Raw genomic sequence first — 17189 nt, forward strand, 5'->3', positions numbered from 1 at the left:
GTTCTTTAAAGAGGCTTTTCTTCAGAGTGAGTATGAATCTGTAATAGCAGGCACTGGATTTTAACTTTGTGGAGAGGGATTTCCATATTTGGTGAGCCATAACTGAGAACCCATTAATGCAGCACAGTGCAGTTTATTAAGTAGTGTCAGCAAGGAGGGAGTGGAGTGTGAGTGCGATCTGAGGTTGTACTTGGAAGTACACTTAGTCTGCTGGCAAAGAAGGGGACTGTCTTTAAACAGATTAATTTACAAATAAGAGGGGGCATCAGTAAAGTGACTCTTTGTTTTACAGAGAACCATTCAACTTTTGCTGTGGTTTAGCAATGATGCTCTCTTTGAGGGGTTAGATCCATGAGTTTGCAAATACTGTTGACAGTACACTGTAGGAATTTTGTTTTGAGGGTGTTGCAATAATGGGAAGATGATTTTTGATTTATGGAAGTAATAAAACTTTCCTAACAGCCATTCTACCTTAAGGGGAGTGGAAGTGGGAGACATTTTTGGTCAAAAGAACAAGGTTGCACATTTTAGATTTGGACATGTGAGTATTGTATTGAAAGTTAAGGCTTTGGCCCAGCCATTCATCTAGGTAGCTTAAGGTATCCTAAGTATGGTATGTTTTCTATGCTTTCAGAATTACTGCACTGAATTTGCCAGGTGTGTGGACTGTGGAGCTTTAAATTTCTTACATTTATTTTTTGACATGCAGCGAGGTCTTGTTATTATGTCTTATTTACAGCAGAGGGGGAGGTATTTGCTCAATAAATAACCATATTGTTAGCGTATAATATCTGAATATAAAGGAGGTCAAAAGGTATTTTTTATTTTATTTTAATTTTGTTTACCACGTTGGATGGCTGGCCTGAGAACCCTTTTCAGGCATAACCCCAGGCACATTGGTAGTTCAAAACAAATTTACATAATTCATAATGGAAGTAATAAAGACATGGAGAAGTTACAAGGAAATAACTGAGCTGCAAATTTCCCTTGGTACATATAGGTCATATTAAAAATCTGAACTACAAATTCAGTGAGGTACAGACAAGATATTGTGCATAAAGTTTGAGGTTCTGTCTACAAGTTTAAATACAGCAAATTCTGTATCGTACATACCTTTTGTGGCTTTGAGTACAAACAAACAAAAGAGTAGCTTTTAAATATTTACAAACTACATGATTTCATCTGTATAGTTCTTCATTTTCAAGGTTTCAGTCTATTTACGTATTTGCATCAGGCACTACTGAGTCAGCAGTGGTCAGATAGGTCAGATATAATACTGACACATGATGTTAGTAACACCAAGAAGCAGCATGAACTATAGTAATTGGGTAACTGTAAAAGAATGAAGTGAACAACAGTAGACAAAGAGCTGAACCTTCTGGGACACTTTCAGATGGGGTCCCTTGTGGGGCACTATTAGACACGGTCTCTTCTGGGACACTTTTAGAAAGAGTCTACAATACTTAGAGGAGCCTACTTGCACTTTAAAGTCTCTGTTGCTTAGGCAATCTTTAAACCAGACTACAGCTTGAGAGGTAATTCCTGCAATTAGTAGAGAGCTAAAAAGTAAAAAGTGGCTTACCAGATCAAAGGCTTCTGTTTGGTCTATAAAAATGATCTTGCAAGGAGTCCTTTGCTGAAGTATTGAATGTTACCATCTGTACGAGTAAATAAGGATCTCACTGTGCTCCTCCCAAACCAAATTCCATGTTGGTGCAGTTGCACCTACTTAGAACATCACGGAAATAACTTTTTCTGCCTTAGATGAAATGTGGAGGAAACCATTAAGTATAAATTACTGTGATTAGAAATAAGAATCAGTATGTCAAAGTGCCCTCAAACAGTCATCACTCTCCACTCAGAGACTGAAATAAGTTACCTGCCTTAGTCACTTTACAGCAAATAATCAATTGCTAGGAGAAAGAAAACTATGCAACCAATCAAAGTGAATTTTTCAAGGAATTAATTGAGACACAAAGACAGGAATTCATTATTATTATTATGTAAATGTGATGCATGTGATGACTGAGTTAAGATTCTTCTACCCAAAAGTCCTAAACGGCCTACTATAAACATTAGCTAGATATGGATGACCTTGTATTCATAGGCCTCGTCCTCACTACTTAAGAGCTTATTTAATTTTTATTCCCACTTCTCCACTATTCATTTTTAACACATCAGCCTCTAATAAAATTTTCCCCTCCCTAGTAATAAAAGTCCCTAAAATGTAAATCTGCCTCTTCCCTCAATAACTGCCACTCCATTTCACCCCAGAATCCACTTTTTATACTTATGAAAAGTTTGTAGTGCATGCAAGAAAAATGGGACTGAATTACATGGGTGAATTGAACATAAACAAATGTACACATCTGTCAAAAATTATGATTGAAAGCCCCCCCCCCCCAACAAGATGGAATGAACTCTGAGTTTGTTAAATTAAGTAGTGTGTTTTATATGAAGAGGGAAAAAATATATGTCAGCCATTTTGCCACTGTCAGTATTTTTGGCCAATCTGCTGTTTGGCTGGGTTGCATACATACTTGCGCCACAGAAAGTTTGAACAATCCAGCAAAGACCATTATCATAGGTTCAAACACAGACACTATTTTAATACACAATTAAAACAAAACTAAACAAGATGTAGATACTATGGACAGATCTTGTTTATTACAGTATAATGAATGTATTTCCAGATGGTAACAGAATAACTGCAGGTTGGTCACTACTTATAGTGCCAATATACATGAGATACAAGGTATTGTACAATCCCGCTGAAGTATTTTGAATCAAGACAGGGCAGTTTTTGTGACAGTTTACTCACAAATAAATGTTTGTTTTCTATAGAAGGGGTAAAAACTTATTAGGATTTCTAGGGAAACACAAGAGATTTCAGCAATATGATAATGCTGGGTCAGCTATCAACCAGCCAAAAGGGTCATCTCCATGTGGCAACTGTAGCATCAGCCCTCATGTAATGAAAGTTAGGAATTTCACTTCTAAGAACACTCATTGTTTTGATATCAAAACATCTATAACATGTAAAACTGAATGGGTGATACATTTGGCCTTCTGCCTCTGTGGAGCCTTTTATATAGGTCAAGCTTCCTGACCTTTTAAAGTTAGGAGAAGAAAACTTATTAGTGACATCAAATGCTATAAACACTCATAGGCATTGATACTCCCTCCACACATACACTTAAAATAAGTAAAGAAAAATGAAATGAGACATTGAACTCCAAGAACATCTGTGAATGGTATTAACTGGGGCATTGTTTCACCCTGGTTTAAATGGCATGCATTATATGACTACCAAATTTGTGTTCCATTGTGAAATATTTTTAAGAAGTTTTTGCTCATGTATGTGTATGGTTTTATGCACGCATGTGAAATGACTGTTTTACATTGCATCATACCCATACACTGGAACATCCATCAGTTAAATTTAATGTTATAGGCATTGACAGGTGCTTCACACAGAGATTTAAAATGACTATAGAAAATTACATGTGAACCTAAACTACAAGGAGCATCAGTGAACAGTATTAGTTAGGGAATTGTTCTCTCCTTCTCCCCTACACACTAGTTTAAAATGATACATTTTAAGTAATATTTTTATGACAGCCACAGTTATGCTCCAGTGTGAACTATTTTTATGTGTTACCAGTTTTTTGCCTTCATGTATGTATGCATGATTTTTTGCATGTCTGTGAAATAATTATTTTACATTGTATTTTAAGCATCTTGCAACTTTAAGCATTTTGAACACCAGTCAAGTGATTTTGTCTAATATTTAAAGGTTATCCAACACAGTGGCTCTTGATAAATGGAAAAAGCTGTGTTAAACCCAGCAAAACCAGTATGTTCTCTTTTTTGCTTACATGCCTGCATTTTTCGTGCTCTACATTGCTGGCATTTTATTTCTGTTGCATATAACTAATCAGCCTAAATGTAGCTGAAACATCTATGCAACCTTTTCTGTAATTAACATCATTTCTGCACAGTCTTTTAACAGCCCCCATATGCTTTACCAATACTACCTACTGCAGTATCAACAGGGGTGTCTTTAAGTCTGTCTGTTTACTGATCCTGTCAAGCCCTTCTACTCAGCTGCAGTATGCAAAAAAATAAAATTCCACAGATATAACCTTGGCAATCAGATAAAAAAAAATCTATGTAATTAGCGCACCTCTTTAATCTCACCTTCAAAATTGTATCCCCCCAAAGGATGCACCCTTTGAAGACTTCTCTTATCACACTAGATACCCTTCCATGAGACATCCCAGACACTCGAGCAATACTTCGCCCAGATTATTTGGTCCTTGTAACATCCATTGACTTCCCACCTATCATACAAAGGTTACAGTAAACTCTCAGTTATCTGGCACCCATGGGGATTGGTAGATGCCGGATAACTGTAGTTTCTGGTTGCTTGAGAGTTACTATTAAAAGTCGGCCCGACTAATACTGTACCCTATATTATTTGTTTGGTTTGACTTGTTCTCAGGTTGTGGAGAGAGGGAATTTATTATCATCTTCATTTTTAAAGCTCTAAATCTCTAAAAATGTAAGGTATGTTTCTGTGGGGGGAAAACAGAAAGTGCAACACATCAAAATCGTACTGTATTTCTCCAATTTTTTTTTTTTTTTTTTTTTTTTTGCCAGTTGCTTGAGAGTGCTGGTTGCTCGAGTTAGGTTAACTGAGAGTTTACTGTAAAGCTGATCTCCAAACTCAGCTCTCCATAACTTTTTCTCAGCTAATCTTCTGGCTATAAACTTTGCTAAATCTAAAGCACTGCTTCTAGGAACCAGTCAAAACAGAAACAACATAAAAAGATTACTTCCAGAATCAGATTATTTTCTAAAAGTAGTGAAGCAGGTGGAAGTAGACAGTATGCTGAGTGAGATGGTGTTGATATTAAGCTTAGGAGCAAAGAAGGCCATAACCAGAAATTGGAGAAGACCAGATAGTCCACCTATAAGAGAGATATGTTAGAGGAGCTACAAGAAGTGAAAAGGAAGTGGACTAAGAGGAAGAAGAAATTCTTGGTATGGTGGATATCCTGGTTGGAATGCTTAAACAACTTAGATAAAAACGGTGTATAGATATGATGCAGATGATGACAGGAGTGTATTGTTGCTGTAGGAAAGACAAAATGTTAACAATGTAAATCACAGGGTGAAACAGAAACAATGCAACTAGTTAAATCTATTTGGAAAATTGTTTAATGCAGTGAAGTCAAGATGGAATACGAAGTGGTACAATCAAGCAATATGTTTTTTGACATATGAAAAGGTGATCTAGATTTTGAAACTCATGGCAAATTATCATTTTTTTAAATTAAAACTACCAGTAAATACTAAAGAAATTAAGTTATAGATATATAAAAAAAGTACGTTGGACTGTGACCAGATGTAGATGCGAAACTGTTTTTTTTTTCAGTCTCCTTTGATTTTCATCAGAGATAGACTAGACAGCCACTAGACTAAATATTTTCACATAGCATGCATGAGGATTACATGTGAATGTTTGCAAATGAGCTTCAAATAAAGCTGTTGAAAGTGAAAAAAAAAACAGAAACAGGTAAACTCTTTCTGGGTGATCATCTCGTCTGTAAATAGTGAACCAGCTGAAACGTTTTCCTCCATTTCTTTAAGTGTCTCAGGCTCCTAAATCCAGCTCCATCTTTTAAAGTGCAAATTATCATTGTGATTCCCCTACCTCTGCTTCAGTCACAGCAACTCAAGCTTTTAAAGTGCAAATTATCATTGTAATTCCCCTAGCTCTGCTTCAGTCACAGCAACTCCAGCTTTTAAAGTGCAAATTATCATTGTAATTCCCCTAGCTCTGCTTCAGTCAAAGTTCATTTATGGTTACTGTTGTTATAGATTCTATTCTGTGGACAGAGCAGCTTCTCCTCAGTCTGAAATTAGAAGGAGCTGACAGACTGAACACTTATATTTGACATTCAGTAGTCCTCCTGGTTAATTATTGATATAATCTGCATAATAAAAAGAACACTTTCTGTACACATTATTCACTAGTGAAACACTTCACTCTTTATACTGCCTACTGTCAAATCAGACATAGCTACTACAGCAATAACAGGATTTGTCCTTTTTTTCTGTTACTTCTGTAGTATTAAATATCTGCCATATGACGAAGCAGGTAACAACATTTTGTTTCTCAAAACATGTAACTGACAAAACAGACTTAAACACAAACAATATTAATGTTTGCCCCAACTGCCCCTTTCTACCTAAGAAAATAAGCATGGACCAATAATTAAATAGACATTTTATTTATTACCAGAGACAGACAAATGAAACTGAAGGGAAGAATCATGTTAATTCATACATAATGTTTTGGTATCCATGAAAAATCAGTTAAGACATCTAAAATATAGAAACAGGCAACAAAGCGTAAGAAAGACAAAAACTAACAGAACCATATTCCTAGAAACAGGGCTCTGAGTAAAACTCTCTAAGGACAGTGTTAAAATAAAACATTAAAATATTTTTGGGGGTTTTCCATACACTCCAGATTGTTGCATATAATTTCATTCCAGCTGATTTTCAATCTTATGTAATCATTTGGGCTTCACCTTCATAGCAGATCGACCAAGTAAGGTGAAGTACGTGAGTAAGAAGGATGAAATGGTGCACTATTTCCAACAAAAAATGCTGTAATTATTCATTTATAAAATGTCAACTGCTTTTCCTTTAAAGAAAATAATCAAACAATGAATAAAAAGAACATGGGATCAAACACCACTATACAATATGATCACTTTATTCAGCTGGACAGCAGTAGCAGCTTCAAACAATAGATTTGTTAAGAATTTGGTAACCATTCAAGCATATGAAGCCAAATATGGCAAAATGGAATATGTAAAAATGGGAGGAACAAGAATAACAAAACTCTGAAAGTTAGGGATTAGGTGTAGAAAACTTCAAGAAAGCAAAGTAAGTTTACAAATTCCATGGGAAACAGGGATGGGCACATTGTACCCCAAACTGTCACCTATCAACATCCAACATCGTTTACATACTTAAACATCCTTTTAGTGCAAGGTGCTGGCACTGATGTAGCTGGCTGCTGGCTATACAAGCAGCTGCTAATATAAGTCAGATGGCAACAAGGTAGGTGATGATTGAGCTGTATAAGCATCAAGATAGCTGCAAGTATTGTGGCAGCATTTTTGTAACACCACAGAATTCTGAAATGAGTACGGTACACCAAGTGGCTTAGACAGATTCAATAACTAATGCATGTATTATGAAGGGATGCTATGTGCAGTCTGATCAGTATGATTTTGTTGACAGTTTGATGCCTTATGTAACAGAAACAAGCTATATGATTGCTTGGTGAGGGTCAGAAACAAGACTCTTTCTATAGTGCCATTACTAGGAAGGTATTCCAGTAATGGATCATATACATTGTTATCATTAATTCAGTATCCAGTCTGTCACCACCAGGGCCAGGCATAGGTTAAATGGGGGGATGTTTGCCTTTCTCCACTTCACCTATTTTTAAATACTTTCAAGCAGCTATTAGTAAATTAAATAAAACTTGGAGGAACTAAGAAAAAGTGCTGTCAGTGCAAACCAAAATTTATCTGAAGAGAAGCCCATATGACACATATGGAATCACTTTCTAAGTACTATTGCTTTGAGAACATTTTAGGGTCATCTCAGTTTTATATAACAGCTCAAACTATTCCATGTTTAGTTTGATTAGAAATTACTCGGCTCAGTTGAATACTTAAGACAATTTGTTTTGGATGGACATTTATAAATGCCATATTTATATGTACATAATGGTATAATCAGCAAAGCTCTCTCTGCCTTCTAATCTGGTGAATTTCTTTGTATGCAATCTCTTTACTCAAATGCTTACAAAGCTGAGGATCATCTGAACGCCCTGACTCCAAAGAGCAAAGTGTTGTCATTTTGCAGGCATTTTGACAGACTTCACTAGTATGACCCTTGTGGTAGAGATACCAGAACTTCTGAAAAAGCCTCTCATCCTTAAGAAATGTCTGAATAAGCTCTTTCCAGTCAGCTGGGAATACAGTCTCCATCCCAAATGCCTCTCGTGCTCGATACAGTAGGGTCCACTTTGGTGAACCACCAGGTCTATTAGCTTCTGTGAGATTAAGGATATGTGTTTCATAATCTAATACCATGTGTGAGCTTTCTGGATAATCACCATCAATATCATAAACACGATAACCTGAAATGTAGAACAACAAACAAAAATTAACTGTGCAGCTGCAGTACTGAAACTAGTATTACCAAATTACACATACAGCAAAAATTCAAAATATTTCAGCAAATGCAGTTAAAGTAGCCTGTCAAGATTGCTCAAATATGGAATTAAGAATATTTAGCAATATCACCCCTTCCATCAGTCTTTCCCCACAGCAGAGGGTCAGCCCCATAGGTAAGTTCAACTCTTTACCTAGACCTTATTGTGAATGACATTCAGACCTCATTACACTTAGGTTCATAGGTAGCATGCAAGCCGGGGAGCAACTGAAGAACCTAACTCAGTTTTCCCAATTGCCCCGAACACTGTTTAGTTAAGTGACGTCACATAATAAGTAAAATGAGGCTGAGGGAATCAAACCTTGGACTAAAGGAAACAGCTCAGTAACAGTTACAAGTAAGGCACTGTTGGAAGGATGACCACCTTTCTGGACATTGTAAACCAATTTATTTATCACATAAAAAGCACTAACATACACTTAAAATCACATAAATGCTTTAACATATCACTGTGTTTTCGTCTTATATCAAACTTCCTCAGATGTACACTGACCCTTTACCACTCGTAAATTTATATAGCGGACAATTAAGAACCTCCAATAAAAACCTTTTCCTAGCAATTCAATTAAAACCATTTCTTACATTTTCTCTCCACTCTACAATGAGCATAAAGGGTACAAAATAAGTCATAATTCACAAAACGTAAATATTTAGTATGTCCATCTCAATCAGGTTAATGTTTTCTAATGGGGCTGTCAGCCTAAAATGCTGAGCTTGTTTAAAATGATAACAATGTTAAGGAAGTAGCATAAAAGATGAACATGAACAATATGGCCGAGTCACAGAGAATAGCTTACTCTGACATTAGATTCAGTACTACTGCTGTGTTCATCTAATCAATACTGTTACACAAAATAAAGTCTTGCAATATCCCTTAAATAATTGCCACTTTCCAAAATATGCATATACACAGATATGCAAGTAGTTTGATGGCACAAAATGGGATGAAGAACTACTTAAGGAAATTAGTCCTATCATGGAAACTGATTAAATGGCATTATTTGTAACACTTCTTGTACAGAAACAATACTAGGCAAGCAATTACAAAGGCCATAATATTCTTATCCATATGCACCTTTAAGTAGACATATGTAAATTTCCTGCTACCCTTTACAAACACTTAATATTGCTCACCTCCTAAACTGGGGAGGGAAATAAATGATAAAAGCCTTAAATGTAGCTAAAGTATTACTTTGTTTGACCTCTAGTGGTAACTTATTTCACTGGCTGGGACTACGTTGATTTAGAAACCAATTTCTCCAGTGAGTCTTGTTTATTTGCTGGTGTAGATTTAGATTTCTTGTGTGATTATGTGTAGGGCCTCTAGTTTTTAAGAGAGAGGAAGCCAAGAAGGACTGGGTTTTTCATGGCTCAAAAAGAGAGAAACAAGTCAACTCAGAGCAGCCAGGACAGTTGAAGTATTTAAGGCTTTTACTTTTGTTGGTTAAACTGCGGTGGTGGTGCTGCGGTAGCGTTGTTGCCTCACAGTAAGACGTTGTCCTGTTCGATTCTCAGCTAAAGCGTCTTCCGTGTGGAGACATGTGTGAATGGGCGTACCTTCGTTGAAAGTTGTGCGTCAGAGCTGGAAACTCGGCATGTAAAAATCTACTGGCAATCATTAGCGGACTGGAGTTCCGCTGTGGCAACCCCTAACCGGGAAAAGCCGAAAGACACAACAACAACAACTCTTGTTGGTTAGAATTTTTTGAGGCCAGTTGAGCGATAATCTTGTATTTGTATGTACAAAATGGGGCACTGTAGTCAATGACAGGTCTGGTAAGTAAGAGTACAGTGATAGGATGACTTCTTTGGATCTTAAATTCATTCCCTTGGAAAGTGATTGAGCCAGATTTAAACATTTCCTGACTATGGTGGAAACATGATGATCAATAATAGAGAGACAGAGCAAAATCCACAAGTACTCTAGTCTCTTATGACTATTTCTGTCTGAAGAAGATTATCATTTATAACATATGAGATGGGAACTTTTTTTTTTGCCAAACACTACTATGATATACTTTTCTGCATTTAGCTTTAGATGGGTTGTTGCTACTCCAGCCCCCAGGTGTGTGTATATTCCAGCCCTTGCTTGTGCTGTTCACTATCAGTGACTGAAAGGATAACAGTACTTAGCCTGATTCATCACAAATCTAGTCAAACCCACTTCCTAGATATTGGCCTGGATGCCCGCAAAATAAATGCCAGTCAGGAGATGGCCCAACACTGACCTCTATAGTACATCACTAGTTACAATTTTACATTTGAGGAAGATACCAGCAACTTTTACAACCTGGATTATGATGAATAACCAAATGATCAAGTTTGTTTAGTTTTTCAATAATACCAGCATGGACAACAGTGTCAAAAGCCTCGCCCAGGTCACAATAAGCAGTGTGCACAGAGTGACCACTGTCTTCAGCCTATGTGACCTTTTCAAAGAAGTTTATTTGGTTTAACAAATAAAACTGACTGGGATCTAGATAAGTTAAGATGCCTATGTCTGCAGAAATTAATTCTGCTATATGTTCCATGGTTTTGCCTATAAGGTTGGAGAGACTGATGAGCCTATAATTAACCAGGCCTGTAGAAGGGCCACACTTGTGTACAGGAGTCACGGTGACAATTTTTCAGGCATCAGGTATAAGGGCTGACGTTCAATAGTTTAAGGAGAGGCTTGGACAGTCCATAATTGGTACTAATAAGAATGTAGCCTGATATGTTTTCTGGTCTCATGGACATACTAGTTTTACCCTTTTGGGATGGATTCTAAGACTTGTTCCATTGGGACTTCAGGGAAAACTAAATTTCCAGATATAGTGGGGATTATAATGTGGGTAGGTGGGTTAAAGCTACTGCTAAATTTGTTTGCCACACCTTTCAACTTCTTAGCACAAGAAATTTGGACAAAGGCCCAGAAATAGGGACAGACTTTAAGTATTGCTCTTATAAACTTAAAGTTGCTAGAATAACTGAATTTGTGTCCGTAAGAATTTTCTGAAGGATATGAAGTCTAAAACTTTAGTAACTTCAGTCATTAGTGATTTGACAGAAAACCACAAATTTTATGATGAACAGACCAAAATATGAGGCAAAAATCTGGAGAGTTGAGAGGTATGCTTTCTGCTAATATACTGACTATAACCCTGAGATCAGAATATGTCACATTATTATGGATGAGCTCAGTGTACTGCTGGACATCATTCCTTAATTTTTTGGCATAACTGATAAAAGATTTGCAGTTTCCTTTGGTGTCTACAGCAACCTTAAATGTGTGCTCTGCTTTGCACTTTCTAATAGCATCCTTATATTTTTGCTGGCATGATTCACTGTAGTCTTGAGACGGAATGGGGAGATCTTACAGCTTTTCATTATTTGGTGTGCAGTTTATTTTATTTATTTTTTATTTATTGCAGTTGGTTTACCAGGATAGTCCATTGGGTCAAATAACCCGTTTTCAATGGAGTCCTGGGGAGAAAAGCTCCAGAACTAAGTATGTTACAAAAAGTGATTCATACTAGTTATACAAAAACTATAACACATTATAAATTATATAATAATCCAAAGTGTTTTGACACCAGCAAACAATTTCAAATAAACACAAAAGAAATAGCTATGACAGAAGATTAGATAAAATCAATAGATAATAGATAAATAATCTGATAAAATGCAAGAGGAATCAAGGCGAATAAGGAAGATGGCAATTACAAGTAAATTAGCTATGAGGGATGGGAGCAAGAGCATTCCCACTTGGATACTAGGTGGGAATGAAGAGATCTTTTAAAAATAGAGTGGTTGGGGGTGGTGCGGATGGATGATGGTAGAGAGTTCCAAAGGCGGGCAAGGACAAAAGATAGAAGATTTTTCCCTGGGGGACGAGTGGGTTTATAGATTTCTAATAGATTTTGATTGTTGGATCTCAATATTCTATCAGGAAGGTGCATTTTGAAAGCTGATGAGAGGGAAGGACAGAGAGAGGAGTTAAAAATGAGTTTGTGAGCAAGAGTTAGTTGAGTGTATGTGAGATAGTTAGGAAGCTCTAGCCATTTTAGTGTATGGAGAGAGGAACAGTGGTGTGAGGAGGACTTGTGGTTGGTAGCAAACTTGGCGATTTTGTTATAGCAAGAGGAAAGTTGGGTTTTAGGGAGGACTGTAGATTAGTTAGGAGTGGGGCTCCATAGAGAAGGGAGGGGATAAGAAATGAAGTAGAGAGAGTGATTTTTGCAGCAGGTGTGAGGTATTTATTTTGCGGTACAGCATACCAAGTTTTGGTGGGTTTTGATATTTAGCTGTAGGTGAGAATTAAATTTGAGTTGGTTATCAATTTGGACCCCGAGTAGCTTGGTCTCTGACACAAGTTCCAGAGGTGAATTGTTTTGACTAGTGATACAGAAAATGTTTGTGTTGAAGGAGACAGCTTTAGAGGGGGAAAATAGCATTAATTTGGTTTTAGAGGCATTGAGAGCAAGATGATTTCTTTTCATCCACTGCTCAGTGGTTGTGAAAGCTTCTTGGGTCAGTTTTGGAGTGAGGGGATAGAAGGGGCCGAGCATATAATAGTGGAATCATCTGCGTATTGGATGATGTCTGAGGAAGGAATGGAGTTGTGGAAATCATTAATAAATATATTAAAGAGAAGGGGACCCAGTATGGACCCTTGGGGTACCCCAGTAGGGGTATTTAGAAATGAGGAAGTGGCTTTTTTCCATATAACTGCTTGATATCTATTAGATAAGTAGTTGGAGAACCAGTTCAATGAGGAGGGAGATAGGTTAAGTCCTGAGAGTTTGGTTAGTAACAGGTTATGAGAGATAGTGTCAAAGGCCTTAGAGAGGTCAAGTAGTATGGTAGAAACAATTTGGCCAGAGTCACGTGCTTTGTTAATAGTTTGAAGGAAGGAGAGGAGGGCGGTCATAGTACTGTGATTAGGTCTGAAACCATGTTGGGTGGGAGTTAGTAGGTGCTTTTCTAAAAGGTAGGGAAGGAGTTGAAGATGAATACATTTTTCTAAGATTTTAGAGATGGGGGATAGGATAGCAATGGGGAAATTAGTAACATTGTTATTGTTGCCCCCTTTGTGCAAAGGGATGATGTAGGCCTTTTTCCAGATTTGGGGTACTGTACTTTCTAGGATAGAGCGGTTGATTAGAATGCTAATAGGGTAGGAAAGTGCATCAGCAGCTATGCTAAGAAAGTAGGAGGGGATGTTATCAGGAGCATTAGTACATGGCTTCAGTTTCAGAAGGAGTTTCTTTATAGTGGAGGTGGGTATAGGTTTGAAAGAGAAAGAGGGAGAGTGTGCAGGGGGGGTGAGTTAGGGGCAGATGCAGTTAATGTAGTAGTTAGAGAAGGAGAAGAAGTGGAGGGAGAAAAATTGTTAAATGGATATGTGGGGGTGGAGGTGGTGCTGGGTGGGGTGCAGGGGAGGGAGGGTGGGGGAATATTTGAGAGTGTAGTGGTGTTAGAGAAGGATGATGTTAATTTGGAAATGGATTCAATGAAAAAATAATTAAATTGTGTGGCTAGATCCAGGTCAGGAGCATTTGGGTCTGGGGTAGGGGTATTTTGTTTACTAGGGTTGAGAAGAGTAGAGATACCTTTCCAGAATTTCTGAGGGTTAGATTTACTGCTATTTTGGAGTGTGGAGAAGTAGTTTTGTCGATCGGAAATTATGAGTTTTTTAACCCTGTTTCGGAGAGTTTTATATTGTTTTTCGACTAGGGGGGATTTGTTTTTCTGGTAATATGCCCAGACTTTGTCTCTGTGTCGCATGGATGCTAGTGTATTTTTGGACAGCCAGGGGGCTGTTTTAGTTTTAATTCTCTTAGACCTTAAGGGTGCATGAGAATCAAGTATTTGTAGGAAAATTGTGTTGAAATGGGCAACTGCATTGTCTAGAGATAAAGTTTTTAGGCAGTTCCAATTTATAGATTTTAGAGAGTTTGAGAAGCTTGTAGGATCAAACTTTTTTTGGTTCTGGATAGTAATACAATTATGGGTGCAGTGCAGGTGTAATGGGAGTCGTTGTGTGAAGATGGGTATGTGGTCGCCAAGGGGATCAGGTAGAGTACCACTATCAGAGAAATAGTGGGGGTGAGAGACTAGAATCCAGTCTAGAATGCTGCCATTAGAGAGCTTTAGAGGGGTATGTTGTGGATTTGATAAGTTGTGAAAAGTTGTAGAGGTTGATATTGAGAGGGTTTTTAGAGGACTGAATAGAGGCCCAGTTAATATTCATATCACCAAGTATTATTGTTTCATTGCTAATGTTGTTAGAGAGCCAGGAAAGGATATCCTCAAGTGTAGAAATATTCTCTCCTGGGGGGATATAGAGTGAGGCTATACAAATGTGTTTGTGTGAGTTAATTTGGAGAGATGTGAGGAGTAGTTCAGCATTTTTGAATTGTGGAATCAGTTTGTTATAGGGGGTAACTGATAATGCGGATGAATAAAGGAGAGCTACTCCACCTCCTTTTCTATGGGGCCTGTCTTTTCTAATGATTGAATAGTTTGGCGGAATTATTTCAGAGTCTTTTATATAGGGTTTTAACCAAGTTTCTGAGATTGTTAGGATATCTGGTTTATTATGAACAAGCCAGGCATGAAGGTGTGGAACTTTGTTTACTATGCTTTGGGAGTTAAAGGAAGTAAATAAGATCGACTTGTCTGTAGAGGAAACTGTGGCGGGCCAGGGTTGGGATGGATATCACCGGATAATAGAGTAGAAATTAGATATAAGAGTGGCTTAGAGAGGTAGATGGACAGTTTGTGATTGGGTTCTATTGTGGATTTAAGGAATCTGATAGTAACAATGGAGGAAAAATGTTTTTGAAGGGTAATGTATTTGTATGGGAAGAGTAGGAGGTTATTTATAGGATATAGATGAGGAGAAATAGGAGTATGTGAGTCTGGTAGAGTAGAGTTAAGGTGGTTAGTAATGTGGAGAGGTTGTGCATGGTGAAAGTTAAAGGGTTGGGTGATGTAGTAAAGATAGGATAGAGTGAGGAGAAGTAGAAATAAGGAGATGAATGAGGATTTTGTAGGCATGGTGGAATGTGAAATATGTAGAGTTGATATGCTGTTGATAAAATATTTATGAATACAAGAGAGTTATGTTGGTGTAGGACCAGGTAAAGTTAGGAGAATAAGAGTAGAAGTGGGAAATAGAGTAGGGATTGGAGTGGGTGCGATTTCGGAGTGGGGTGGAGTGTAATGCAAGTAGAGAGGAATTCTACTGGATTAGGAGGGATAGCTGTGGTGGGCAAGTAAAATTTTTATGGGCGGATGGAGGGAGGGGTAGATGTACAGATAGTGAGGTTGGTTGGATAAGAATTACTGTGGGTGTGCCTATGGGGGAAATAAAGGTAGATGCACTGGGGGTGGGTGGGATTTGGGGGTAGGGTAGGGGAGCGGAGTGAGCTTAACGGAGCGGGTAGAACCAAAGAGGTCTGAAGAGGAGGTTCGTGAGAGTGTATCAGTAAAGTGTTAATTGCAGAGGGGAAGGTAGAATGGAAGAAAGACCTGGGTGTGTTGGATGACAGTGAACTATGAGAAACTAGAGCAAGTGAATAGGAAAAGAGATGTTATAGCTAGAGTGAACTACTAGAGGTTAGGAGATACAGTGAGAAGGGGGAAGGTTAGAGCTGAAAGAGAATACCTACAATACATGCAGTGAAGTCAATTTGGGGAAGGGGGTCACCAAGTGGATAGGTAGAAAAATACACCTTACTCCACTAGGATATCCTCAGGGCCAAATAGAACTAAACAAGAGAGTGGTTGGTGTAGGTGGGGGGGGGGAAGAGAACCTAGAGACTAGAATAAGGGATATCTAAGGCTGCTGGCTATCCTGGCAGAGGAGTGTACTAAATAACAGCTATCAAGGCTGAAACAATAAGGTAGTAAGGGTTCAGCAGCAGTTACACATACTTCCTTAGCTTCTTCTTGGTGCAAAGTCCAGAAAAAAGGAGATGAGGCAGCAGAGTAGGTTGCTTTTGCTTGAGCAAAATAAGGTAGCTGTATTAATTAGGTGGGTTTTAGGTGTCCTCACGGGCTTAAGTCACAGGGGTAACTCAGGGAAAAAAGCTATAAAACAGGAGAGAGAGTTGAGACAAAAATAGCATTTAGTACCATTTAAACACACCTTGCTTCTTAATAGCAGTCAAAGACAGTTAATAAGTCTATATTACAAAAATAGAGACATCATACATTATGTAGCAGTTAGAAGCACTTCCAAAGATACACAGGGTAGAACAGAATCTATATTATAAGCACGTGGAAGTTAGCGTTCAATAGCAAATAATTCAGCCTGCAAACTTCGACGGCGTTGTATGTTACATTAGCCAGATACGCTTCTTCAAAATGCAGCTAGTAGCCTTTGATAAACGTCGGCATAAAGTGTATAACAGAAATATAACATCAAACACATGGCGTTCGTTGAGCGTTTAAATCGCCAACCTCACTACGTTTATATAGTACATTAGCACTTCCCTCCACAAATAAATGACACTACACACAATAAAAACGCCACTATGGAAATGTTGTAGCAGGGCTCAAACACCAAGCACATTGCATATGCAGGTAATTAAACCAAAAGCTCAATTTAGTAAAGTATGTAGAGAATATTAAGTGTTAGCGACTCTATGCCCAGCACACATCTACTATAAATAACATCAGTTAGCACTACCTAATAGACCTATTATACAAAAACCTTACCCAGTACGCATCTATTGTATTAAATCACATTAAAAACAACATGCGGAACCTTGCGCTTATTTAATACAGAGCGCGACGGTAGCAATATTACAATATTACAGCAAAACATCAATTAGGTAGAAAGACATAACACATGGAAGCGATAGTACAAT

At 37.8% G+C, this 17189-nt stretch overlaps 1 protein-coding gene across 1 annotated transcript in view; it reads right to left on the reverse strand.

Annotated features, from left to right (window-relative positions):
• Positions 1 to 6283: 6283 nt before the first annotated feature.
• The window catches only part of SMPD1 (sphingomyelin phosphodiesterase 1), a 376572-nt gene continuing 365666 nt past the window's right edge, over positions 6284 to 17189 (reverse strand). Inside the window, exon 6 of the mRNA XM_044073036.1 lies at positions 6284 to 8233. Coding sequence (XP_043928971.1) covers positions 7827 to 8233 — 407 coding nt within the window. The 3' untranslated portion in view covers positions 6284 to 7826. The remainder of the gene's footprint in view (positions 8234 to 17189) is intronic.

The sequence above is a fragment of the Protopterus annectens genome, chromosome 5.part1, assembly GCF_019279795.1.
Source record: "Protopterus annectens isolate FY-2018-M chromosome 5.part1, PAN1.0, whole genome shotgun sequence".
In the NCBI taxonomy this organism is placed as follows: Eukaryota; Metazoa; Chordata; order Ceratodontiformes; family Protopteridae; genus Protopterus; species Protopterus annectens.